General features: G+C 39.0%; 1 protein-coding gene across 1 annotated transcript in view; it reads right to left on the reverse strand.

The window, feature by feature from the left end:
• Positions 1-27,663, reverse strand: part of Gmds (GDP-mannose 4,6-dehydratase) — a 512,310-nt gene that overhangs the window by 108,663 nt on the left and 375,984 nt on the right. The window contains exon 8 of the mRNA XM_057787721.1: positions 7,624-7,742. Coding sequence (XP_057643704.1) covers positions 7,624-7,742 — 119 coding nt within the window. The remainder of the gene's footprint in view (positions 1-7,623; positions 7,743-27,663) is intronic.

Here is a 27,663-nt window from a genome sequence, read left to right on the forward strand (position 1 = left end):
AGCACTGTGGTAGCAGTGTGTGTGCATGTGTATGACTGCATGCATGTATTGTGCATGTGGTATATTATATATGTGTATGTGTGTGATGTATGTGATACAGCTGTATGTATATGTGTATAATAATGTATATGTATAATGTAAGTGTACATGTATATGTGCATGAGTGTGGTATATGTGTGTGTAAGTAAATGTGTGAGCATGCGCATGCCTGTACATATGTGTGAATGCATATGCATGTTTATATATGTCTTTCTCTATGTGTGCAGTGCTAAGTATACAACCCAGGGCCTTACATGCTAGAAAAGCACAATACCTACCAGTACTTACCTATAGTGTAAGCCCTTAGAGGTGTCTCTTGAATCAGAAACTGCACAGTCAGATCCTGGCTCTTCCACTGGGAAGATGGGAAGGGCACTGAATACCTTGCATAGCTTTGTTCCTCACTAAAACATTACCCTAGTTCTGGAACTAACCTGTGGGCACATGCGGCCTTTGTCTACCACACACCTTGCAGTCTTTCTTGAGGAACAACACACTGCTATTGGCAAAGGTTCTGCTCCCCACCCATTCTAACTACTGACTCTCCACAGAGCTGTCCATCACAGACTTCCTCCCTTGGCCAGAGGACAAAGCCTGAGATCCAGTCCCACATTTTGGCTATGGAGACTAGCTTATAAATGATCACAAGATGACAACTGTTCTTTTTAGTCATTAACAGCAGATGCTTATGTAGAACTTAAGCTTGGTCAGGCACTGACAGATGCTATTAACCTGTTCATTTTTTATATGACCTCTATGGTAGACTCTTAGTGGCTCTGTGTTACAGTCGGGAAAACAAGGACAGGGAGGAAAAATAGCTGTCCTAGAAAGTCATTAATCTGGGATTCCAGGCGAGGAAAGTGGCACTATGCCTGGCTTACAACCATAGTATGTATTGAGATAGGGATGAGCTTTCAAATTCAAGTGAACAGGCCATGAGATAAGTATTCTTGGGAGAAAGAAGCCTCCCTAACCTTTGTGGACACACTCTAAAACTGCTGAAGAAGCCTGAAGCCACAGACTGCACTGAATGCCGAATACTGTATTGTCCAACACATATACACCTATGATAAAGCTTGTTAGGTGCAATAAGAAGTTGACAACTAGTAAATAATATAGAACATATATAATGATATTCTATAATAAAATCACCAGCATTTTAGAGCCATTATTAAGTAAATGAGGGGTTACTTGAGCATGGCAGTTAATCTGATGGCCAGCTGTTGCTACTATATGACAAGATGGTGGGGAGCATAGAAAGTGCAGATACACTAAACAAAGAGATGATCTGCGTCTTGTCAGGATATATCGAGTGAGATTTCATCATGGTACTTACACTCTAAATTGTCTATATGGGAATTTTCACTTACTACTTCAGATTGCAGCTATTTGTCAGCGAAACTCAGATATCGATATTGCAGGTAAGTGGAGACAGCTGCATTCCTGAAGTCCTATAAAAGCATGTTTCTCAAATCATTCAGAACAGTCATCTAAGACTTGTTTAGACCCTAGGGTGCCTTCATTATCTAGTTTTTCCTAGATTTTCAAAAACTATATGGACACTGTTCCCAAGAAAGGCTAGCTGTTCCTTTAAAAGCTCACAGCAGACTAGACTCAAACAGGTGTTGTTGTTTATGGCTTCCCTGAGATTAGTATGCTGATGCATGGGGCCCAGGAAGACTCAGAGGATAGAGACTAGAAAAACAAACAGTAAAAAATAAATTGTAGATAAAAAGTTTTATTGTGTGAGCTTGAGATATAAATTTACATATTTTAGGCAAACTACAGGTTGAATGTCACTTATGTGAAACACCCAAGACTAGAATTTTGAGCACTCCTTTGGGGGGATTCTAGAATATTTACACACATATAAAATAAGGTATATACTGGGATAAAACTATATTCTGAACTAAAAGTTCATTTAGTTTTTATACACATATTCATAACCTGACAGAAATTTTTATTGTGCATGTATGTGGGGGACACCCATGTAGAAGTCAGATGACAGTTTTTAGGAGTCATTTTTCCTTCTACTGCATGAGTCTTCAGGAACTGAAATCAGCTCGTCAGGCTTGGCCACAAGTGTCTTTACCTGTTGAGTCATCTCACCAGACAATGTAATGGCAATTAAAAAAATATTTTTAGGATAGTTGTGTTCAATGTGACTCCTCGTATGAGGTCAAATGTGGGATTTTTCTTCTGCTTGAAGAACATATGTTAGGGAACATATGTTGTGTTTCTAGACTCTCGAGTCAATTGATAATACAGAAAAACCTAAAACATGTGCGAGTCACACATTGTCAAAATGTTAAGAGTCAGTAGGGTGACAGGCTAAAACTAAGGAGACTTGTTCTAAAGGAACACCTCATATCCATGCCCCTTTTCTGAAAGAACGTGATAAAGCTATGGATTTCATCATAGAGTTATGAACAGTCAAAGTCAATGTGTAGGATACATTAAAAGTTGCTATATTTTGGTCTGTCATCTGAAACACCAGACAATGGTGGTTGATAACACTTTCAAAAGAGCTCAGTGCCCAGAACTTCTAGCAGAGTCTAGTACCACTGACTATACTAGCATACTAGGCTTTCTCTGTTGAGAAGCCAGTACTGGCAAGGCTAATCCTAGGATGGAAAGGGGTCAGTGAATGACAGGAGGCCAGTCCCCAGTGGAAACTGTTTTTGTTTAGGATTTTAATACAAATCTAAAGATTATGTTTGGGAGTAGAGTATATTTATTGCATATAAAAGTTATTGGGTCCTATTTCTAAGACTAAACAGTAAAAAGACACACACACACACACACACACACCAAGCTTAGAAGATTCTGAGTCAAACTAAGTTAAAAAGTTCTTTGACTTCTGAATATGTTCTCGTAGTTCTCACTGAGTGGCTTGCCACAGAGTTTTTTTCTTAAATAAACTAGATCTTAGAGTAGCATCCTATTTTAGGAAAGACAACATGATGTCAAGAAGTATGCACTGAACCCACAGGTCTTCAGGACAGAAGACTAGTGATGACTGTATTCAGGTGTCACTTCCAGAGCAGAAGGGAAGCTGTCTTGAATTTTTTTTTTTCTTCAGAAAAGTATCTTAGTGGGATATACTTTTGTAAGCCGGCTCTCAATTAAAGATGTGTTTAAGATGACTTTTTACCACAAAGCATACAAGTTAATTATAGTATTTGAGAAACAGAGAAATGTATGGTGTGAGGAGGTGGCAGGAGGTCTGGAGAGATGGCTTGAAAGTTAAGATCATTCGATGCTCTAGTGGAAGAGGTGGGTTTAGTACCCAGCACCCATATGGTGGATCATAACCACCTGAAATTCCAGTTCCAGGACATCCAACACCGCCTTTTGACCTCTGTAGGCACCAGACACACACGTGGTGCACATCTGTACATACAGGAAAGCATCATACACATAAAATAAAAATAAATCTAAGAAAAATTTCAAAAAATAAAAGTATAGGATAGAAAGCTAAAATCCCCCCAGAATGCCACCGCATGGAAACCATCCTCAAAGCCTGACATATTTTCTTGTGATCATATGCATATCTGCAGGGTGTGCAAATTACATCTAAACTTGCATCCTGGCTTTTTTTCATTGAATGTTATTATAGCCATGCTTTTTTTTTTTTTATCATATTTGTGTTCCCTCAGCACTATTTTCATTAGTTACATAACAAGTTAACTTACACATTTCTACAATGCTGCCTTAGAAGTTTCTTATTTTCTATATTTATAAAGTCAATTAGATTGAAGTTAATTTAGAAGTAAAAAAATGTATAAAAGATATGTAGTTTGATGAGTCCTATAACCACCACCACAATCAAGATTCTTTTCATTCAGAAGATTCCCAGTCACTCATGCCATATTTAGACACGTGTTTCCCAGGCTGTAATTTGGTGAGACAAATGCCATTTACCCAGTAGTCATGCTCGGGTAAATATTGCTTGGCTTTCTGGCATACCAATTCATTTTCTTAGGGTATCATTTAAATCATATAGTATGTGTTTCCTTGTGTCTTATTCTTTCATTTAGGCATAACTAATATTTTTAATGATTCACTGATATTATTATATATTAATAATTTATACCTCTTCTTCATTGAGTAGTATTACATTTGATTATCTACATATTGGTTGATTAGATATTGGGGGAGATAATGTGTCGTTAGAAATAACATTGCTATGCATATTTACTATGAGTTGCTATGTATTTATTTTCAATATTCTCCAAAAAAACCATCAAGAACTGCTGGTGGCACAGTACATATTGGTTAGTTTTTATAAGAAAGCAGAACTATTTCTCAAAGTGATTTCACAGTATTGTTACTTTCAGTACTTCATCTCTTCATCACCATTTAGCATAGTCAGTTTCTGTATTCTGGCCATTCAAAAAGGAGAATTTTGGTATTAGTTTGCAGTTTCAATATGCTTTGCTTAAATATCCAATCACATTGACCATTTTTTTCTTGCACAGGTTCAAAAATTTGCTTTTTTTTTTTTTTTTTTTTTTTTTTTTTTTTTTTTTGTGCGGTGTCTTTTTTCCCCCTCATTTGATACAAGGTCTTGAGCAGGTCTTTTTGCCTCAGGCTTCTCAGTTCTGGGACTATAGCTGTGTTCCACAATGATTGGCTTGAGTTATCTTTTTATTGTTGAATTATTGAAGTTAAAAGTGTTAGCTATAAGTGTTTTTGTTTTACATAACACACACACATTCTTTTTCTTCAAGACTATGGCCTCAACTTTTTTTTGTTTGTTTGTTTGTTTTTTGTTTTTCGAGACAGGGTTTCTCTGTAGCTTTGGTTCCTGTCCTGGAGCTAGCTCTTGTAGACCAGGCTGGCCTCGAACTCACAGAGATCCGACTGCCTTTGCCTCCTGAGTGCTGGGATTAAAGGTGTGTGCCACCACTGCCCGGCTGGCCTCAACTTTTTATTTTGCTAGTGGTCATATTCAAAGAGCAGAGATTTCTAAACTGTACCACTGATTTTATGAAAACCACTGTTTTCTCTTTTAGTGATGGGATCAAATCCAAGGCTCCTACAGAGTTGGCAAGTACTACCACTGACCTAATACCCCAACCTCCATTAAAAAAAAATCATCCTTGAATTTCCTAGCTTAAGAAATCTTCACCTTTCTCCCATATTGACCTATAAATTCAACAGGAACATGTACATAGCATAAATGCCATAGAGTAAGCTAGTAAAATATAATATATTTGCTATTTGAAAAGGTACCATAACAAAACTAAAGCAGCAAGGCACAGTCTATGATACTATTACACCTAACAAACATGAGAATTCATTAACCAAAGCTGGATTGAAGGCTCAGTGGCTAAAATCATGTACAGTTCTTGCAAAAGACCAGCACCCATACTGGAAGCTCACAACTACCTGTAATTCTAGCTCCAGGAGACTCAATGCCCCTTTCTGGACTCTGAGAGCATCTTTATTAAGCTCTGTACTATAAAGTCTCGATCTTTTAAACTCTTAGTAAAGTTTTCAAATGGGGGGGTACATTTTTAAACTCATGGTTCACTATGACTCCAGGAAAGGGGTCAAAGCAATAATCGATTCTGATAGTTTATTAAGGACCACAGTCCTGTATTGTTATGAATTTTACCTAGTCTACCAGTTAAATTAAAAGGTTAAGTGTAGCCAGGCATGGGGGTGCACATTTTTAATTTTTGCGCTCTGGGAGGCAGAGGCAGGTGAATCTCTGTGAGTTCAAGGCCAGTCTAGTCATTACAGAGAGTTCCAGGATAACTAGGGCTCTGAAGAGAGACTCTGTCCCCAAAACAGAAACAAACAAATAAAAACAATAATTAAATAACTAGTGAAAAGGTTAACTCTAGTTTCTTTTATTCATCATGGCCAAAAACCATAAACTTTTTTTCTGTTTTAAAAAGGAATCTTGGAAAATAGTTTATCTGCACCTTAAAAAAGTTAAACATATTACCATACAACATACAAATTTTATACCCAAACATAACACATGAAAGAAATGAAGGCAGGACCAACATAGGCATTTGTGCTACTGGCAGTAGCTTACAAGGTAAAAAGAATTCAGTTGTCTGAGCAATGGATTCAAAATGGATTCAAAAAATATGACATATAGCCACAATAAAATATTCAGTCTTTTTTTTGAGACAGGATTTCTCTGTAGCTTTGGAGCCTGTCCTGGAACTAGCTCTTGTAGACCAGGCTGGCCTCAAACTCACGAGATCTTCCTGTCTCTGCCTCCGGAGTGCTGGGATTAAAGGCGTGCGCCACCACCACCTGGCCAATCTTTTTGTGTTTAAGAAAAAAATATTGCTCGATATAAAGCTCAGACTGACTTTGCAGCCCTAGTATTCCTGACAGCTCCCCAAGCTAGGAAATTATAGGCTTGCATCACTACATCCAGCTCCTTATCTGTCTTTTAAGAAAATGAAATGCTACCACATGGATGAATTTAAAAAGATAGACACAAAAAGACACATGTGAAAGATTACACTGCCAGGAGCTACCTAAGAACAGGCAAATTCATAGAGCAGATATTACCAGGTAGGAGAATGAAAGGAGGAGTTACTGTTTTTATTTGTGATGGAAAAGTTTGGAAATAGATAGTGGTGATGGTATTATATCATTATGACTGTAATAAATGTTATCAAACTGTATATTAACCTTAAACCACAAAAAGAATTCTCCATAGTGATTTATCACAATTGTTTTCATATTCCAATAAAATTTTGTGTGATGCCACAAGCATGAGTAATGCATGTGCCGCACTGGGAGAGCTTGTATGAAGGAAAGCACACCATCTGCTGGCACACAAATTGGATCTGAAGGTTGGGCAGCAGCAATGTATCAGTCTCAGTTTCCAGGGGTTGGTGGCTTATTGTATTTAGGTAAGAGAAAGTCACTGTCTGTAGGACATGCAAACAGGTACAGCATGACAGAGTACTAAGTCACAGTTACTCTTAATGGCTCAAGGAAAAGAAAAGTATAATCCACCTGAAACTCTTCCCTAAATTTTCGATGGTTTCTGACTCTTAAAATAAAATGTAAGCTGTGCAGTGGTAGCACACACTTTTAATCCCAGAACTTAGGAGGCAGAGGCAGGTGGATCTCGGAGTTTGAGTCCAGCTTGATCTACAGAGAAAGTTCCAGGACAGCCGGGGCTACAAGAGATATCTTGTATCAAAAAACCACTTTGTGCATGTGTGTGTGTGTGTGTGTGTATACATATATGTATGAATATATACTTATATGTACGTATATGAAAGTGCTGAAAAATACTGAGTAATGTTTTCATACTGGTCTCATAAAAGGATACAGGTAGCTGTAATAAAGTCATTATACAACACAGAATTTACCTTACCATAAATTTTAAGTAAAAAAAATAAAAATAAATCTTGAGAAGACTGGTTTAGAAGCTGAGATTTGACATACTAACTGGAGTTGGATATGAGACTTATAAAGGACCTCCTATATTGTTGTACAAGAGACTGAGAGAGGGAGATGGGAAGCAGAATCAAGTGGAAGAACATGAACAACAAAGACCCGGTGAGCAAGCAGCAAGCAACCAGCAGGTGTACTTACACAATGGTTTTTCCGATGTGCATGAATGATTTCTCAACAAATTCACGGACGCTATGAACTTCCCCAGTGGCTATAACGAAGTCTTCTGGCTCATCATTTTGCAACATTAGCCACATAGCCTAGAGAGAACGAAGTAAAGACATGTGAGAGTTACTTCATGATCAGGGTGGGAATGTAATAGTATCAAAACACATGATTGGATATGGAAGTTAGAATTAGAAAATGAATGTGAATTTAATGTAGTATTTTAATTACTGAAGATAGCTCTTATAATTTAATATACATCAGAAAAATTTGAAGAGCATCTTGGTGTGAACACTTGGCCTGATCATTGGCTCAGGGAATCTTTATTTTCAGCAGGCCAGGAGATTCCTACACAGTAGGTCTCCAGACCACAAGTTAAGAGGAAACCATATCAATACCAAGTGAATAACCTTTATATATAATATTTATGCAAGAATAATTTAAGAAGAATTTTTTAATTGTCCTTCTGCCACAGATGGCAGGCAAAAAAGAAAAAAAGTCTTTTAAAATCCTCAAAAGTAGATTCCCATTTCTCAAAAATTAAATGTAAAACATAGCAGTAAAAAGAAACACTGTTAGTAGAGTCAGATAGTAGAAACTACTCCATTTGAACAAGCTGTCAACATTGGATATCCAGCCTTCATAGTGTGATGGAAATGTACATACTGAGAGTTAGAGAAGATGGTTGGCACAAATGAAGCAGCATTTTGAACCATGGACTAGGAGCAACTGCCACAATTGACTCTATTTGTTTAGAAAAGCATTTATCAGTAGTATGTAGGCCTACAGTTTCCACAACTTAGAATTCCGTATCAACTGTACAGATATATGTATGTGGGGATATAGATTACGGGGCTGGGGAAATGGTTTCGTGTCTCATGCTACTCATTGCTCTCCCAGAAGACAGGAATTTGATTCCTAGTGCTCACATCAGGCAGCGCCAACTGCCTGCTCCAGTGTTCCAGGGATCTGACCTGTCTGTCTTCCATGGACATCTGCACACATGTGTATACACACACACACACACACACACACACACACATCAAAAATATTTTTAAAACAGGTGTAGCTGGTATTCATGTATGAGCACAGGCCTGGGACTTCTTGTAGGCTATGATTGATCATGTGCCTCATAACCTGGGATGTATGCTCATTCCCAATTTGTCTCAAAAAGTTGAACTCTGCTGCCATGTTCTGGACCAGGGTCCTGAGTCTACCTGTTGGGATAAGTGCTGTCTTACTGTGAACCAAACACACAATGCACTGTGCCCTACCCGATCTGAAGCTGCCCTTTAGAACCCTTTTACTTCTCTTAATTAGGTGAAAACCTGCAGCATGCCGACTACACACATGTGTGAATATGCATGCATGCACATATACAGACACACACAGACAAACACATACACATTTAGGCTTTTGTCAAACTATTTTTAGAGTTTTAGGAAAAAATATGTTTCCAGCTACAATTTTTGTTTGAACATTTGTCTGAGGGACTAGATGTGAACGGGGTAAATACAAACAAGTGTGTTTGACTCAGATTTCCAATCTAAAAAATAACATTTTAGTCGACACTCCAGGACCACTCAGCTGATTTTTTTTTCAAATCTCCTGTGAGTCTCTCTCTTTCTCTCTCTCTCTCTCGGAAGGAAACAAAGGATTAGAAAAAATGAAGGGACAAGAGTGACTTCAGGTTGCTGTAGGTCTGTCTACATGAGGCCAGGTCAGGTCCTTAGGACTTGTATGTTCCTGGCAGGACTTGTGATCAGTGGGAGCCTCTTGCTTTCAAGGGAGCCAAAACCAAGAGTCGCTCTTTTCTTTCCATCAGACTATCTGGGGCCTTTGACCTATCAATTTCTAGGCATTTCCTCTACAGTTCAAACTGTGCCAGACTCCAGTCTGGGAATGGGGAGGGAAAGGATATACAATTCCAGATCTATTTGTTATTGCTAAAGAGTTTACTGGTTTTTAACAGAGGGATAAGGCTTTGTTTAAATTTCCACAGAGCATAATTAATGATTATTGACTGGTAAATGAAGAACAGGTGACACTTTGGATTAGAAGATAAACGATCCTGTGTTCTAGTGTGATAATGGGTTAGTAATTTGCTATAAAGTCGAGGCCCAGTGCATCCCCTCCAAATGCCAGATCATGTCCGGGAGACAAAGGCCCCTGTGTGAGAAGGACAGAGCCCTCACCTCCGTGTTCAGCTGCACACATGGATCTGCTCCATTTGTTCTTTGATGGATGGCACAACCGAGGGGAGAGTTCACCCATTCTCACCTTCCTGTTCACATGTGGGACCACACGACCCATGACAGGATGGGCCATGGGCTATGAGCAAATCACTACCTAGCTTTGACTTTTGAAGGAAGAAGCAGTTATGAGGCTACATGTTTTAGATATCGGTGACCTCTTCTGTCTCTCAAGGAATCAAAGAGGAAAAGCAAGAGTCATCTGGCGTTCTTATGGTGACCTTTAAGGATGTGACTGACTTAGCCACTTCCTCAGATATTATTTACTTTCATTCTTGACCTGATTACCAGCCCCCCCCACATGCATGGGCACATACATATGTACATGTGTGTGCGCGCACACACACCCTTTCTGTTTTTTCATCCATCATACCGGGAGAAAAGCAAATCATTTAAGGGATATACCAGAGTAAGATTCCTTCCCATGGAAATGTCCTTCAGTGGCAAGAGAACAATACAGTTTTCAACTCACTTCTCAATTTATTTTGCATTAAAGGCCCATGAGGTTAAGGGAAATCTGACGCTGTACAATTGATGTTTGACAACCAAGTTGAGATGAGTGTAGATATTATATTTGTAATATGCTTTCCTGCAACTATATAATTAACCGATGTGCTTTACAAATCTAATTTAGAGAAATAAAAAGCAACTTTACATTTGTAAGTTTCAGACAAAAACACCCCTTCATAGTCTTCTCTTCAGCTCTTCAAATGATAAATATGAACACAAGAGGTTCAGGAGCCCTGGTGAGAGGCCAGTCTTCCTTGATCAGTACGTTGCCAGCTCCAGTGGCTGCTCACAGTGGCCCAGTGAAGGAGAACACTGAAAATACATCACCACAGACGACTGGCTACACTGATTCCATGCATGCCGTTTGGGGTATGATGTGTGTTTGTCTTAAAAATCTGGATCCTACAATTGCTTCCACTTTGTCATTAATCTCCAGTTCAGTATCCAAGCCACGAACACTGATTAACTGAGTTGGCACCATGAATAACAAGATTGGTTAATCAAGGTGATGTTTAACTATGTGCATCTGACTGCTGCTTTGTTAAGCTTGATATTTTTGTGCTTATGAGATATTTTTATTTATTATGTGTGTATTTATATGCTAATTGTCATGAAAATATTAATTATACAGATATATGCACGTAATACAGGGGAGAAAATCTAGGAAATAATTCTAATGCAAATCATCCAGGTTGAAGATACAGCTCAGTCTAGAGCATTTGCACAAGTGCAGGTCTGTGGGCTTAATCTTCAGTAACAAAAAGATCAAACAAAACTGACTAATCTACCAACCAACTAAACAAAAATCTATGGTAAAGCAATGATTAAGAAAAGGTGAATTTGCTGGGCAGCGGTGGCGCCCGCCTTTAATCCCACCACTAAGGAGGCAGAGGCAGGTAGATCTCCAAGTTTGAGGACAGCCTGGTCTACAAAGGGAGTACAAGGACAGCCAGGCATACACAAAGAAACCATGTCTTGAACCTTCCCTCCTCCCAAAAACCAGATGCATCTGAACAAAGAAAAAGTAAAGTTTGAGATGAAGGAGGCCACAAGAAACTCCTCTCATGTCTATTTTATATTTAGACTTTACTTTGTTGAAGTTTTCTTCACGGCAGCCTGGTAGTCACAGCCTGTATTGGGATCTCAATGGAATAAGGTATGTCAAACCTTAGGCTCTTTATAACTCATGAAGTCTCAGAATTAGCTTAGAATAGTCTTTCTATTATGACTTTGCTTGTTTTGTACAGAGAAAGACTCTCATAAAGTTCCAACTGGCCTCAAACTTAGTATGTAGCTGAAGCTGGTCATGAACACCAGATCGTCCTTGCTCTGCCTCTCAAGTGCTGGAACTTCAGGCCACTATAACTAGCTCTTTGTCATTTTTGAGAAAAAAAATCCAATGACCAAATTAAGGCAAATAAAACTATGTTTACAAAAGGACAAAGGATAAAAATAAAGCCTAGCATGATGGCACTCTGAATTATTCATGGGAAATACCAGTGACATGTATACAGATACCATTGAGTGCAGTCCCTTTAGATATAAAGATGTATTTTAAAGATTCAGTTACTGAGCAAGAAGCACTAATAGATAAGAAATTCTTAAGATCAACAATTAATAAATGGTACTTTATGAAACTGAAAAACTTCTATAAGGCAAAGGATAATGTCATTCAGGATGTATGCTTGCTTCTGATTGGACAAAGGTGGGAAGGACATAGCCTGTGGTAGTGGTCTTATTCTCATCCAGTGGGATTAACAATACCTTTAAAATATTTTAGTATTTTACTGTCAGTGGACAAGCCTTAACTATAAGGATAATTGAGATAATACTAACACATACATAGTTAAGAATCTATGAGAAATTTCTATGGTGTTTTTAATTAAAATTTTTCAGGTTTAAAAAAGTGATGCATAAAAGAACCTGAATGAAAAAAAAAACTAAACATGAAAAAAATGTTAAGTTGATCATTTATGGCTGTATAAACCATTCTAAAGGATAGTGACTTCAGCATTTTGTTGCTTGGAACTTCTGGAGGGCTCAGAGGACACAGCTCATCTCGATTTCTGGTGATTCGGGCTATGTGGATCAGGCTGGACTATGGAATGGTGATGGCTTCCCTCCCGGACCTTGGAGCCTAGGCTTACCTACATTTAGGATTCCTCATGATCATTCTTCAAGGACATGGTTTCTCATCATTTCACCCTGGCTCTGGCTTCTTACCTGGTATCTATTCCCATGGAGGTGAACAGAGTTGAAGGCCTTAAAAGGGCTTGTCTTGAAAGTTGATGTTCAGCTGGAGCCTCCTACTCGCCCATGTATGGTCCAGGAAGCCCCATTTCCGTCTCTCTTTCTCCAAACCCTGCCTGCTCAGAAAGTCTCCAAACAAAGAAAAGGCACCGAAAGTCTAGTTCTCCACTCTTGAAACTACTGCAGTTTCCCTCTCTATTGCTACCAGGCACCCAAGTCCCCAACTAAGCATTCAGCGTTTGATCACACTTAGGCACAAATCTAGCTTGTGGCAGACATGCCATCACCCCTTACCTACATTCTATAAAACTTTCATGCCCTGCCTGGGGTGTGCAAGACTTCTCTGGCCTCTCTGAGACCTGAGACTGGTGAAACCACTTGGGAGTTGCTTTGTTCAATATATCTGTTGTTATACTTTTTCAGTTTAGGGAAGAAACTTATAATAGGGAAAGGGGGCAGCAAACCTATTACCTGCTATCACTTTCTAGGCAAGCTTTTGGTTGTAGTCAGTCCATTATCAAACACAGGGAAAATAGAATTTCTCTTCTTACGGACATAGTAAGATGTGCAGGATGGGTGCAGTAATTACATCTGTTTCTAGAAGGATCTACCACAAAAGGATATTGTGTGCGGAATGTACTGCCAAATGAATATTTAGGTATTGCAACAAATTCATACAGCTGTGTGTATTTGTTTGCAACAGGGTCTCAGAATGTTCTGGTACTCTCTCCATGTAGCCCAGGCTGTTGTGGTACTAGAAAGAGTCCTGTTTTGCCTCCTGATGACATCATAGGAACGCACCACCATTCCTGGCTCTACACTTTCAGTTTCTTTGTAAAGTTCCATATATCCCTTCAATTGCCCAATCATTGGTTTATATGATGGAAAAATAATTTAAAGACTGGCACCTGTGATGGAGAAGCTCACTTTCCGGTCGCTATAATCTGACAAGTGTTCTAACTTGGCCCCAACATCACTACTGTCACAACACACTTCCCAGAAGTAGCTGTTTCCTGGAGCACACCCAGCCACCTACCTCAGCCAGGTGTTTCCAATTACCTGCTCCCACTCAATACTCAGGTAAGTCACTCTAGAATTAGTGTCTGGCTCAGTGGGGACAATTTAGTAGCCCTATGAATGGTAGAGGAAATTTCTTTACACTTATGAGCACCTAATTGGCTACCTCCTTGCTTTAAGCTCCTGGTTGTAGTATGTAAATCTCTTCAAATCCATTTGCCTTTCAGTGACCATACTCATCAAGCCTGTCTAAACCACCAGAGTGTGACCTTGAGACTCAACTTCTGGGCTGGTTCTACATTCCTTTCAATAGTAGGTCCTGGTGTTACCATAGGCCTTTCCTTCCCAGTAAATAACTACTATGCCATGAACTAAATACAGGGCAGTATCAGTCCAAATATAAAGAGTTTATAACTTTCTATCTGTCACATTACAAAAGCAAGAGAAGCTAGTTTTAATGCTTTATTTAATCCAATATAATTAGTATCTTATCCTGATATAAACATTATCCAGGTATTCCACATACCTTTACTATTTTCTAAATCTTTGCATTTATAGCATAGCTCAAATCAGAAGAGCTCTGTGGCCACATGAGAGCATGTCATGCTGTACCGTGCAAGGCAAAGAGTAGGCTTCAGATTAAGGAAAGAAGGCTGGCCAACTATATGACACCCTACCCGAATCCTGCTTGCACAATCCTGCTAAGAGACTGCAGGGCTCTAGGGAAGAAGAACACTCCTGGAGAAATAATCCCACCTCTCCCTCACCTTCACACGCTGTGTCCACACCCTGACTTCTGCATCCATTTCATCAGTCATGCTAAGTTAGGAAAGCAAATGAACTTGAAAAATAGCATATCCACGTTTACCTTTATTGACAGTGGCATTTGACTGACTGCCTCAATTACATACAAATTGGCAAAGATAGCATATACCCTATTTCCTGCCAGAATACCTGTGATAAACACCCAAAGAACATTTATGGATTTGGTGAGATGTGATAAAGGAGGCAGGAATTCTCAAATTTCAGCATACATCAGAATCATCTGGGAGATGAAAAGAGATTGCTGGACCTCTTTAGCCCAGAAGATTCTAACTGAAAGGCCTGGATGGCTCCACACAGCGTGCAGGCACAACAAATTCATGGGAAAGCTGGCATGTTGCTCTGAATATACTCAGAGCTCTACTCGGGGCAGTCTTGGCACCAGACTGCCTAGGATTCAATTACAAATGGCTGCTTATAGGTAACTGCTGGTAAGCTAACCTGATACTCAGCTAAAGAATATCCTATCTTATGGGGTTGTTTTAAGACTAAACATTTAGCTAACATCTAAAGTGTCTGCAAGTGTATCCAGGACATAGGAAGTGCAAAAAAAAAAAAAAACTATTATTTATTAGTAGGAGACGGGTGATGACAATGATTATGTAGCTTGGAAGAATGACTGGTCCCGCCCCATGACAAAACTCTTGTACCCATAAATGGCAAAGGGAAGGATGGCCTATTGGGTGGGGTGAGTTAAATCCCAAGTCAGTTAGTCAGAGCCACAGAATTTTATAGCTGGAAGGGGCCTCAGAGGTGTTCTCATTCAATTCAACTCACTCTAAAGATGAAGCAACTGAAACCAGAGAGATTAAATGGCTCGCCTACAGACACGCACCCATTTCAGTGTGGAGCTGGAGCTGGAACTCCAGCTCTGTCAAGTGCTTTCTGTTGCACTATGATAAAGCATAGGGCAGGTGACAAACTGTTGCAGCCTGACCCAGACAGCAGACCAAGCAGTTAAAACATTTATGAACTATCTGCTAGAAGCTAGTCTCTGGAAGTGTTCTAGGAAGGGACACACAGAACAGATGCTGTGCCTGGGTTGTGAACTTTTGAAACTCACATAGAAAAGACAAACTCCTTGTGGTGTCTGTGAGCCAGAAGTCATGGCTCCTTTTTAAATAAAGTTTTCCTTCCAATGAATAACACGGGCCCCACCCACCAGTCCAGCTGAAGGTGAATAAAAGTCACTGAACCAGGTGACTGTCACTGTGCTTCCTGACTAACTGACCTCCTTATAATGAATGGAGACCTGACAAGTCTGGATCAATCATAGTGTCAAAGATGCCTGCATGAGACATATACAGCACAGTGTCCACTGAGGCTGCTGGAGCCTGCTCCATATGGATGCAGAGGAAGGTTTGCCCAGGGGAAGTATGACCAGCACCAAGAGGGCAACTTATAAGAGTAGAGGAGTCAGAATGGAGAATGATAGCAGAGGACAGAAGCATTGAGCAAAGTAAGTCTTACTCTCTGAGTCCGAGACATATGCCCAAGGCCCCTATGACAGATCTCTTTCTGGTTTGAGTTGGTTTCTGGTCTGTGTGCCAACAAACTCAGATGAAGACAGCTAGAGGTCAAGCATGAGTTATGGACCTGCAAGCCTTTATCTGTTCTAAGAGGCAAATGGAGGATTCAGTGGGGAAGCACCATGTGCCTACTGGCCGCCCAAGTGTATCTGGCCATGGAAGAGGTGCCAACATGAAAGCAGGGGTGCTGTTTATCAGTTGTTAGTATCTGTGACCATCATTCAGCTCTTGTGTAACAATAGCAGCAATAGCGAGCAAGGCTGACCACCATTTTAGTAACTGGGAACCTAGTGTCCCATTTGATTTTACTCATGGAAACTCTTCAAATATGTATCCTCAGAAAGACCAATTACAAAAGTCACATTGTCGAGTTGAAAGTCACTCTTCTATTAGTATTCTTAAAAATACTCTTGTATAGAATAGCTGTAATAATTCTTTCTGTAATTTTATTTACTGAATTTGAAAATGCCCACTATAATAAGTAGATGAGCTTTGTTCTTATGGATGGTCAGACTGCTCTACCTGCTTTGGTTTGGCTTGTGATGCTCGTGTGTCTGTTACAAAGATGCCTAGATGCTGGCTCTGCAATGATTTGATTAACGCAGATAAAAAAGGAAGCCATCCACATTTAAGAAAATACTGATCAGCTGGGCGGTGGTGGTGCACGCCTTTAATGCCAGCACCCGGGAGGCAGAGGCAGGCAAATCTCTGTGAGTTTGAGGCCAGCCTGGTCTAGAAGAGCTAGTTCCAGGACAGGAACCGAAAGCTATGGAGAAACACTGTCTCGAAAATCCAAAAAAAAAAAAAAAAAAAAAAAAAAAGGAAAATACTGATCATGACAGTTGTGTGTGAGTACAGTGACTGAGTACAGTGACACAGGAGAAATTACATCTTTCAATACACATACACACACATGCCCCTCAGTAAGAACAAATCCATACTAAACAAAGCTAAAGAACAAAAAAGCTTATTTTGTTCTCCAATATTTAAAATACAAATAAAAAGTTTGTTTTACAAACACAATTATTAAAACATACACAGAAGATCATAGGAGACTTGAAAAATTTTAATCATATATAACTAAAGAAAACTTAGAAAAAAAGCCTATAATAAATTAGCATTATCAAAACATGTTTCAAATATTTTAAAACTCTTTATAGCTAAAAATATTTTTAAGGAATCTTTAGAAAAATATATAATTTATTAGATCATAGGAAACTATTACTTTTATTTTTGGTGACTAAAATTTTAAGTTTGACCAGAATCAATGATTGCTCAATATTATTAACCAAAAAAATCTATAACCACGTAACACGGTAAGTAATGTAGCCTAGACGAATGTTAAAGACTAAGATCTAAGAGGACTCTTTTCTGTTAATAAATTTTTAACATTAATTTCATGTGAATGAACGAACAGTATCTTCATTGTTTTCTTGAACACTATTTTAGTGTTGTATTTTTTTGCTTGTGTCAATGAGTGTCAAAATATTGTTCTTTTAATATATGAAAGTATTTGCATAGTGCTTTATTACAGATCATCAGATGTTGGCTGGAGGCAAAATAAAACAGAGACGCTCCAGTTGGGAAATCTCACTAGTAATGAAAAGCAAGAATCTTTAACACATTCAGTTTTCTTCCCATTTTTTACCCTCAAGTATACAGTGATTTATTTGTCTCACAACTGGTGATATTAAATGCCAGAGGAAAAAACAAACAAACAAAAAATTAAAAGAGATAAAACTAAAACCTTCACTTCCTTAAAAACGAAACAGAAAGCTCGCAAGAAAAATGCAGAAACTCCAAGATGGAGCTCTGAGATCTTGACATAAATCAAAAGTAACACAATGGAAATCAACAAGAAAGGCTAAGGAAGCCTGACTTTGAGCAGCAGCAGAGACACACTGGTAGTTCTGTCAAGTTAACCGTTTCCTTTCTGTGTCACACACACTGCTTGCTGTTCCCATTTATCCTAGCTGCCAAAGGTGAGGTGTCCACAGGCAGGAATCGGAAGTAGTTTCTATTCATTTTTTCTCCTCCCTAATACTAATTATCTTACGTTTGGTACTGACTGAAAAGACAAAATGCCCATTCTTTTACAGAAGTGCAGGCTCTGGCTGATGGGTTACTCACGATGAAACTGAGGGCTGTACCCAGGCTGCGGTTGGGACAGCGCAGCTCAGAGTTGGCTGCCAGGCAGGCTAGCGAAGGCCACGCTCACACAGCGAGCAGCCAGACCAGCCTTTCAAGTCAAGTGTTGGCTTGTAGACACATCAGTTAATCAGCTATGAAATCACCACCACAATGTACTTATTGATCACACAGGGCTAATGACGCAACTCTTGGCCTGGAGAGGATGTGTGCTTCATTCTCTCGGTCTCCAACCTTCAGAGAAAGAGCACTTTGAGCAATGTTTATGAAAGGCAGATACTAACTGTGATCTGAACCTTCCTGGGGAGTTGGGCGATGCTCAGTCTTCTAGTGGTGTGCTCTGCACCCAGCACATTCACACTCGCTGCTCTCAAAGAACTAGACGGCGTTTTCACTCCAAATGCCTCAAACTGTCTGGACTCAAACAAAATTTTAATGCCATTTCTGTAGATTTTAGTCTTGCTTTGAGATCCTAGAGAATGCTGATTACTTTATGAAAGAATAGCATCAAAGATAATCTACTTACTATTCTAGAAAATTAAAAATCAATATTTACAAAAGCTGTCAATTTTGTAGTGGTCTCCATGTCTCCAGACCATTGGCACACTTTCACTGCTCCTGAGAGTGAGCTAGTAGACACACGTGATAATCATGCTACACACCCTATTGTTTCGGTAAGCTCTGTTCTGAGGCAGGAAAGGGAAAAACAAGGCAGGTGAGGGTGATGAGTGCTGCTGGACCTGCTTTGAGATCCTTTAAGGTGGAACATGGGTCATTCAGAATACAAACCCAGATGTCTCTTCTCAACTTACTAGCTCCAGTGTTCTGTCCTCTAGAGTGCCTCCTCTCAGCTACAGTAACAAAGAACCAATTTGGTTCTGAGTGGGGTAAGAGGATGGTGCAATTAGACTGGAGAATCAGTGAATTAAGTCTTACAGATAAACTTTCCAAAGACACAGAAATAAAGCCCCAGTGTCTCCCTTAGAGTAATGTGGGAAATGTCCCGCCCCCTTCAGTGTGCACTTCTCGGTATAAGACTTGGATACAAACTGAGTGTGCAGACATTAGAGTAGGGTCAGCGTGAGAACAAACTTGATTAAGTGACAGCACAATGGCTTCTTTCTATTTTCTTTCATATATAGATTGCCCTGTATGTAACACACTCCAGGAAAAATAGAAAAAAAAAACCAGAAAAATCCAAGTATTGTATTTCTACCAGTACAATGGACTGCATGTTCACTTTGGGTAACCAATGGGGACAACAGGACATGCCAGTTGGTATCATGATGGTTCTGTAAGGCAGTGGGAACTAGTTTTTGTCTATAGGACACACTGCTGTTTCCTATTTAGTGTTAGATTGGAACTTTTCTAGGACCACCATGGAAAGGGGCAAGGAAGGACTAACCATTTGCTCTGAAATATTCACGGTGCCCGTTACTACAGTGATCAGGATACACACCAGGAGACAGCGCCACCTGCTGGTGCTGTCCCTGCAGGCCCCTGCCAATAGGAGAGTCTCTAGGCGCCAACACTCCTGACTGTTCTTGCTGTGCTCTATTTCATGAAGTACAACCATGAGAGCTGGAGATAAGAGTGAAGAAAATGCTGTGTTTATTTCTCTAAAATGAACTTATTCTCAGCAAAAGAAAGAAAGAAAGAAAGAAAGAAAGAAAGAAAGAAAGAAAGAAAGAAAGAAAGAAAAAAAGCAGCGCCGGCAGCTTAGAAAGCTTTCTGCAATAACGTATATACTTTTATACATGATAGAAGGTACTTGTTATACCTGTGGGACAACTTGGGAAAGGAAATGTAAAAACATGAACTCAAAACAAAACTGTGGATCTGGGGAGACGGCTTATTTGAGCATCTGAGTTCCTTTCTCAGCATCAATATGAAAAGTCAGGAATGGTAGCATGTGTTTGTTATGGAAGTGCTGGGGGCAGGGGCAGAGACTGGAGAATCCCCAAGGTTCACTGGTCAGCTCACCTAGTAGAACAGTGAGTTATCTCTAAATTCAGGGAAAGACTTTGCCTCAAAAAGGAAGGTAGATAGATGGCTCCTGAGGTTGACCTCCGGTCCCCTCACAATTTATATATTAATGTATATTTATGAATTTATGACCCCCCGGGGAGGGAGAATATGTACAGGTGATGTGGACTGAGATGGCCATAGAGACGAGAGGTAAAGCATGTGGGTGTGTTCATCCATCCAAATGGAGTATTTTTATAGAAAAATAAATGGACATGAAGGGACAGTTTCCCCATTACATTGCAGGAAGAATTCAGCGAGGTTTGTGGCTTGGTAGGCTTGTTGCTTTAGACTACTTCCTTAACTTATTTCACCAATATTTTCTTACACAGGTTAGAGGGTTTTAGATATCCCACCCAATAATATATGGAGAGCACTTTGTGATCTACCGAATATTATTGCTATTATAAACAATAATATTATTGGATAGAATTCCTGGGTTATTATCTGAGAGATCAGTGTTCCATAATGATCCTCAAGATATGATGTGATAATTCCCTGGAATGTTATCATACAAAACATAGAAATACAGTATTTTTCAGAGCACTAATTCTTTTAATATGCATTTTAGAAAAGAATCTGGGCCTTCAACATTTTCTCCTTAAAAATTTCTGCTCCCTGCCCAAAATGGGTTGGATAACATCAAACTTTGAAAACAGCACAAACCTCTGGTAGTGTGTGTGTGTGTGTGTGTGTGTACATGCATGTGCAGGTACACATGCGCATGTCTCATATGTAGCTTTCTGCTACTTCATGAAAATAAATTTGTATTGTTTGTATTATACAAGGAGGTGTTTCTAAGTGGGTAGCCTTGTTTTCTCAATGGTGAGCTACAATATTTGTTAATAAATGCCATTGTTTTGCCAAAGACATTTCTAAATAGTAAAAAACTGTATTTTGACACCTCGGTGAGAAAGAAAAACCTGTAAGTAGAGTCTGAACAGAAGGGTGAGCAAAAGATTTAAACAAATCAAATCCCTTAAAAGGTAGATACCAAATTAAACCAACCCAAAATAAAACAAGCAAACAAAAACTTTAAAAACTGGTCCCAAGCTTCAGATTGTGCTGTTTGGAACCAGATTGTAATGTAAGCATACCAGAACCCTAATGCCATACTTTAGTCAACATTATTTTCCTAATTATCTTGACCTAAGTGTTTCCAAGCTTTACTGTTTATTTTGGCAAAAGGCCTCGTAGCTCCTCCACTATCTTCCTAGAGCTGGGACAGTGTTAACAAGGTTAGGTAGGAATACAACCCATTAGTAGGCATCAATGGCTGTGTTCTGAAAACTTTTCAAACAGATAAGAAGGCAACTGGGCAGCCTGAACACAGAAGAGAGTAAGACTAAGCCAGTGTTCTTTTGCCATAGCTCTGGCGAGAGTAATCAGGAGGCTTTCCTCAACACTCTTGTGAGAAAATCAAGTAAATTCACTCTATTGTTTAAGTTTACAGATGGAGAAACTGAGACAAGCTTAGAAGGCTGACCCGCAAAGGGTCACATGGCGACTGAGCAGGAACACAAGGCAAATTTCCTGCTCCCTCGGCCAGTTTTCCACCCCATCTACCCGTTGAAACGAAACAGCAGAAGCTTAGTTTTTGATAAGCAGTTCCATGAAAACACATCCTGTGCCAGATTCTCTCTGGTGCCCAAAGACACTCCCTGATGGGGTTGAGGGCTCATAGAACCCTTTAACTCCTTCACACCCTGGGAATAGGGCCTGGAGATAGCAAGAAAGCTAGAGGCCTTGGGAAGGCTCTCCGAGATTCCATCCAGAGCTCTTCTTTCTTCTTGTCCCATATCCTACTTCTAATGCCAAAGGCTGAGGTGTGGAAGTCTTCTGACGACTCCTTTGACATATGCCTGGTCCCCTGATTAGCTTCTTGACTTCGACCCCCAACTGCACACATTCTCTCTCACTGTGGACAGATGGCTATGCTTTCTGAAAGCTAAATGAAATGGGAGGTTTTGTCTTTATAAAGAAATCCACTCCTCCCTCAGGCACAGCATCAGGATGCTAAACTTTGTAATGGTGATGACTACTGTGATAGCTCTCTCCCTCTCCCTTTCATCCCGCTTTGGACAGAGAAATTAGAAGTTAGGAACTTAAGCTAATGAAAATGGTATCGCTGGAGAACTCCTGAGAGCTTGTGGGTTTGTTTGTGCTTTGGCAGTAAGGAAGGTGGGCTGCCAAGAGGTGTTCTTTCCAGCTGGGGACAGGCTCAGTGTCAGAATCCACACCTGTCCCCTAGATCAAATGGTGAAGAAAGAATGCCTTCAGAATCAGAATGGAAGCCAATAAAGAAATGGGACAGTATACTTATATCTCACATATCAAACTCTGATAACTTCTTCTACTGAACAAATAGCCTTGCTTTGAAAAGTTACTTCTCACTTTTGCACAGAACCAGCCAGTCTGAGATAGTTTGGCCTGCAATGGATCCCTTCCTAAAATGCAATCAGCTTGATTTTTTTTTCCCCACAAAGGGAGTTGAGTCAGCCTCACCAGAACTTCTGGCTACATGTGGTGTGTGCTTCCATCTACCTTGCTAAAACTAACCAACCAAGCAAACACAAAAAACAACCAGAGTTCTATTAGAAACAAAATTTCAAACTGTAACAACTGGTTGATCCCCTAACTACACTGAAGTACATCTGGGTCATTTCAGCAATGTGGTCTTATAGGAATTCTCCAAGAAATTATTTCCTCTAAGGAATCCGACTCAAATGTAAAGTTGAGCAGGGACCCCACACTATCTTCTCATACCATCAACTCACTGATCACTGAACTTTATCCAGGTAAGTTGAGAATAAAATGTTTATAAAATGTGGCTTTTTAGGTAGATTCCATATTTAATAATACTTGTTTTCCTACTTTTCGGAAATTCTTTACATAAGAAATATAAGCCAGAATAGGGAATATGATTTTAGAACTGGAAACCTTTCCCAGACCCCTCTTCCATTTTGTTAAATGTATAAGAGAAAACATTATCTTCAACATATGTAATTATGAAGCAATTGCTCATAGATGTCTCATGCAATGCAAATAACAAGAACCTTTAAGCACTAGTACTGAAGAATACAGGGGCTTCCTATCTGAGAAGCTTAAGTCCTAGTTCATCTAAAGTCAATTCAGAGTGTTTCAAAGAAGAAATGACAGACAGGACTTAACTGTGTTCTGCCCACCTTTTTGAATGTACTTCAGATAATACCAAAAGACGAAAACAGAATGTGCCTCAGCTGGACCTCCCTTGAATTCTTTTCTGAGCTGCCACTTCTCCCTCAGTCCCAGGGCTGACCTCTGAGTCAAGCCAGATGGGACTGAGAGAGACGTCAAGTAAGTGCTGAAAAGGTGACTTGAGGTTCTGGCAGCTGAGTCTGGAGCTAGTTTCTTTGCAAACTCTCTGGGGGGTTGCTGCTTTCCAATTTCTTAGGAATGTTTAATTCTCCTCATCCCTTCACTGCATCTCCTCTGGAGAGGTCAGGGAAGCCTGTGACATCCCCGGAGGGCACTGCCTAACTAAATTAGCATGAGATAACTTTGGACTCTCTCCCAAACATGAAAATACAAGGGAGGGAATTTCATTAAAAGCAGAAGGCTAGGTGATCCAAGTTAATCCCAGCTTTAAGCTGCTGTAGCAAAGCTAGCTGTTTATATTTTGACTTTCCTGTGACAGTTCATTGATTGCCATGCCATCCATGTGAAGTATGCATTGACCACTGGTGGCCAAACCTTGGCTTTGTAATAGAGGTATAATGGAATGTACTGGTATTAAAATAGATATATGGCTTGTTTATATGTTAGTTTATAGAGAAGAAGAACCAGAAGGTAAAAAAAAAATAAACATTTCATTACTTTGGTTTTTAAATATCTTTAAAATCACAAAACAGCAAACTTTCATAGATAATAGGAGTCATTAATTATATATATGTGTGTAAACATAGGAATATCTAATGTCAGTTTGGTAAGGCATAAAACATCATGGGACATCCTTTCTGTTACATCTAGAAATATTTGAAAGAATACATTGTAACTATTTAAAATGACAACACAATAGATATATAAACCTAGTGATTTCATCATTTGCTTCTAAAATTTTAAAAGTTATATTTAAATATTTTGAGATAATTATGATATTATAACATTTCCCTTTTCTTCTTCCCTCCAAGCCATCCCGTATATTTTCTTTGTTCTCTTTCAAATTCATGACCTCCTTTTAATTGTTGTTTTATGTGTGTGTGTGTATTTCTAAATATATAATTGCAACCTGTTTAGTCTATATACTGTTACTTGTATGTATATACTTTTAGGGCTCATCATTTTGGTATTGGATAACCAATTGGTATGATCTGCAGGGAAAACTATTCTGCTCACAGCATTCCTTAGTTGCCTGTAGTTCTTTGTTTGAGGTTGAGGTCTCATGAGTTTTCCCCTTTTTGCATTTGGTATGTCTATTGGTATCATCCTTGTTCAGCTCATGTTTATACATCTATGTAGGTTTGACTTCATGGGTATAGCTATTGACATTTCTAGGAGACGCTGTCTCCCAGCAACTTACTGTTCCTCTGTTCTTATAATCTTCTCACCCTTCTTCTGAAACAATCCCTAAGCCATAGGTGCAGGAAACATATTGTAGATGTATCTGTTGGGACTGGGCTTGACAATTTTGCATTCTAAAAATTTTGATTTCAGAAGTAGCAGGTGTCCACAAGATCTGAGAGATAAAATGCTGAAGAATACAAATTTGACGCATATCTTGAATTTTCATCTATTAAGAAAACGCTATATCTACTAATTCTGTAATAAAAAGATGTTTTTTATTAGCTACTATCTCGTGTATGGTTTGCCCTGTTTTCTAGTAGGTTAACCACACTCCAAAGAATGACCTCATGGCCATGAGTACACATGATTATACGGGCAGCATAAACTGGCAACAGTAGGCAGAAAAAAAGAAGACAGAAAGTTAGGAGGAGATGAAGGTGCATGTGGGAAGAACAGGAAGAATATGACCAAAATATTGTATGAATGTAAGAAATGCTCAAAATACATTGTATGCATGTATGAAATGCTCAAAAATAATATTACATTTAAAGCCCGACGACAACAATCAATTTTAGAACTGGCTGGAAAAACCTTGCCATGGCAATCAAAAATATCTTTTGTTTCTTTTGAATATTTGTAACTTGTGAAAACTGAATTTATAACTATTATTTACCTACTGACAATTTTAAAGACATATGCTTGGGTTTCTCAATTTTGTAGTTAAGCCATTTCCATTTACAAACATACATGTTTGTATATGTGTGGGTGTATGTGGGCATATAGATGTAAGTGTGGGTACCACGGAAATCAGAAAAGTGCATTGGATCCTGTGGAATTGGAGTTACAAGTACTTATGAGCCACTTGACACAGGAGTTAGCATCTGAACCCTGGTGTTCTGCAACAGCACCAGGTACTCTACTGCTGAGTCATCTCTCTAGCATCAATGTTTTCCATTTTGGATTCCTTTCACTATTCCTTGACTACTATAAGAGATAAACGCAGTAGGTACAGGTTGAGGGAAGTCACTTACTCAGATTGTTTTGCATTCTATGGGCAGCAAAGTGTGTAATAATAAAAATCTCTTGCTGTACAATATCACACTTAAAGTTAGCTGCCTACTGGTATAATTAGTTCTTAGAAAAGTCCTCTATTGTGGTCCGGTGATCCTGCCAACCAACACTTAGTGATGACTAACATGAAGCAACACACACTACACACTGGCAGCAAGTAAGTGAAAATAAAGAGGAAGTAGATCTTGTTTCTAGAAGCCTGAGTATAGTAGAGGTAAATAGTCTACCCTGTCAGTAAATAAAATTAAACTGTCTGAATCTAAAATATCAAAAAGTGAGTTAAGAAACTCCTTCAGTTCAGGAAAGAAAAGGGTGTTTGAGCTTATGGTGATTTACTTTTCATATAAAGTACAAGTAAAAGACACAGTACAGAAATAAAAACCCAGGAAATACTGGGATGGGTTGACTGTTATTCCTGCTCCCTCCATCATGGATATTTTGGAACTGTTCCATTAATTACTTAATTACCAAACAGGAAAACTGAAGCTGAAGCTTAAGCTTTAACCTTATTTTTTTTAATTTCTAACAAACCAAAAATCTATTGACTCAGATAAGTCAAATATAAATTTTTTTATGATTTCATCTTTTGTTAAGAATACTAAATAAAAACTTTAAGTATTTCATAATTATCTGCTTAATTTTTAAAAGTGGTTATTAACTTTACTATGTCATGGATCCTTTTGAGAATAGGGTAAGTAAAAACTCCCTCTTTCATGAAAACGACATTAATGTGGAATATACACATGGGTATGTTCCTGTGTCAGATTTCATGGGATTGCCTGATCTCTTTAGACCCTGTGTTATAAATTTTTGAATCATAGAAGTAAACCATGATTTCTACTGCACCTTGCTGAAGACCAATTTTAAAGTACTAAATGCTATGAGGGCTCAAAGGAGTATGAGAGATGGTCTCATACTGGGAGACTTGACAGGTACAGGTTAGATCTGGAGACACTGCCCACAGGACTGCCGGAGTGGTTGTGGGATGGTAGCTTCCTCCTCACGGATCTGGAGGCTGTGACATGACCTCCAGCACAGCGGAAAGACAGTGTATGGAACAGTGCTTGCTTTGTCAGGGGAAGCCACTGTGTAAATGTTAGTTGTTGGTTTTATGAAGTCAAACTTGCCTTCCTGTTTTAAGAGCCAACTATTGAATAGCAAAGCAAAAATTTTTACTGAAAAAGTGAAAGCAAGATGTCACTTAACTGTAATCAAATGTGTCTTCTTGATGAGACAGAGGACCATTTAATCAGACTAAGCAAAAGCAACCAATCAACTGTTCTAATAACGTTTCTTAAAAATTGCGATATAGGAGGAAACAGAATTGCCTAAGTGCAAACTGAGTTGAGTCCCCCTGAGTGCTTGACCTGGCGCTCAGCCTGTGGTTTGATAAGAACTATGACATGGGCTTTTCTCCTCATTTTCAGACAATACCAGGAACGTTTGTTATGTGAAAAATAAGTTACTCAAGTATACTTTATTAGTTTCATGTAGCACGTAAATTAAAATCAAGTGAAAGTGACATATTTTAAAGACAAAGCCACTTTTAAATGCAATTAGTTATTATATTTTATATGCTGAAAAAGCTCCTGCTTCTCCCCCCAAAACATCGTTTTTTGTTGTTGTTGTTGTTTTTTTTTTTTTTTTTTTTGAGTTAAGACCCTCAAGTCTCAATGTACAAATACCCGGGAGCATAGCAGCTACTAGACCAGTGTTTCTCAACCTTCATAATGCTGTGCCCTTCTGACATAGTTGTTGTGGTAACCCCAAAGGGGTTGTGACCCACAGGTTGAGAATCACTGTATAGTCAAACGACACTACATTCACATTTAACTGTAGCCACTGAGGAT

Source organism: Chionomys nivalis, chromosome 13 (assembly GCF_950005125.1).
Source record: "Chionomys nivalis chromosome 13, mChiNiv1.1, whole genome shotgun sequence".
Classification (NCBI taxonomy): Eukaryota; Metazoa; Chordata; class Mammalia; order Rodentia; family Cricetidae; genus Chionomys; species Chionomys nivalis.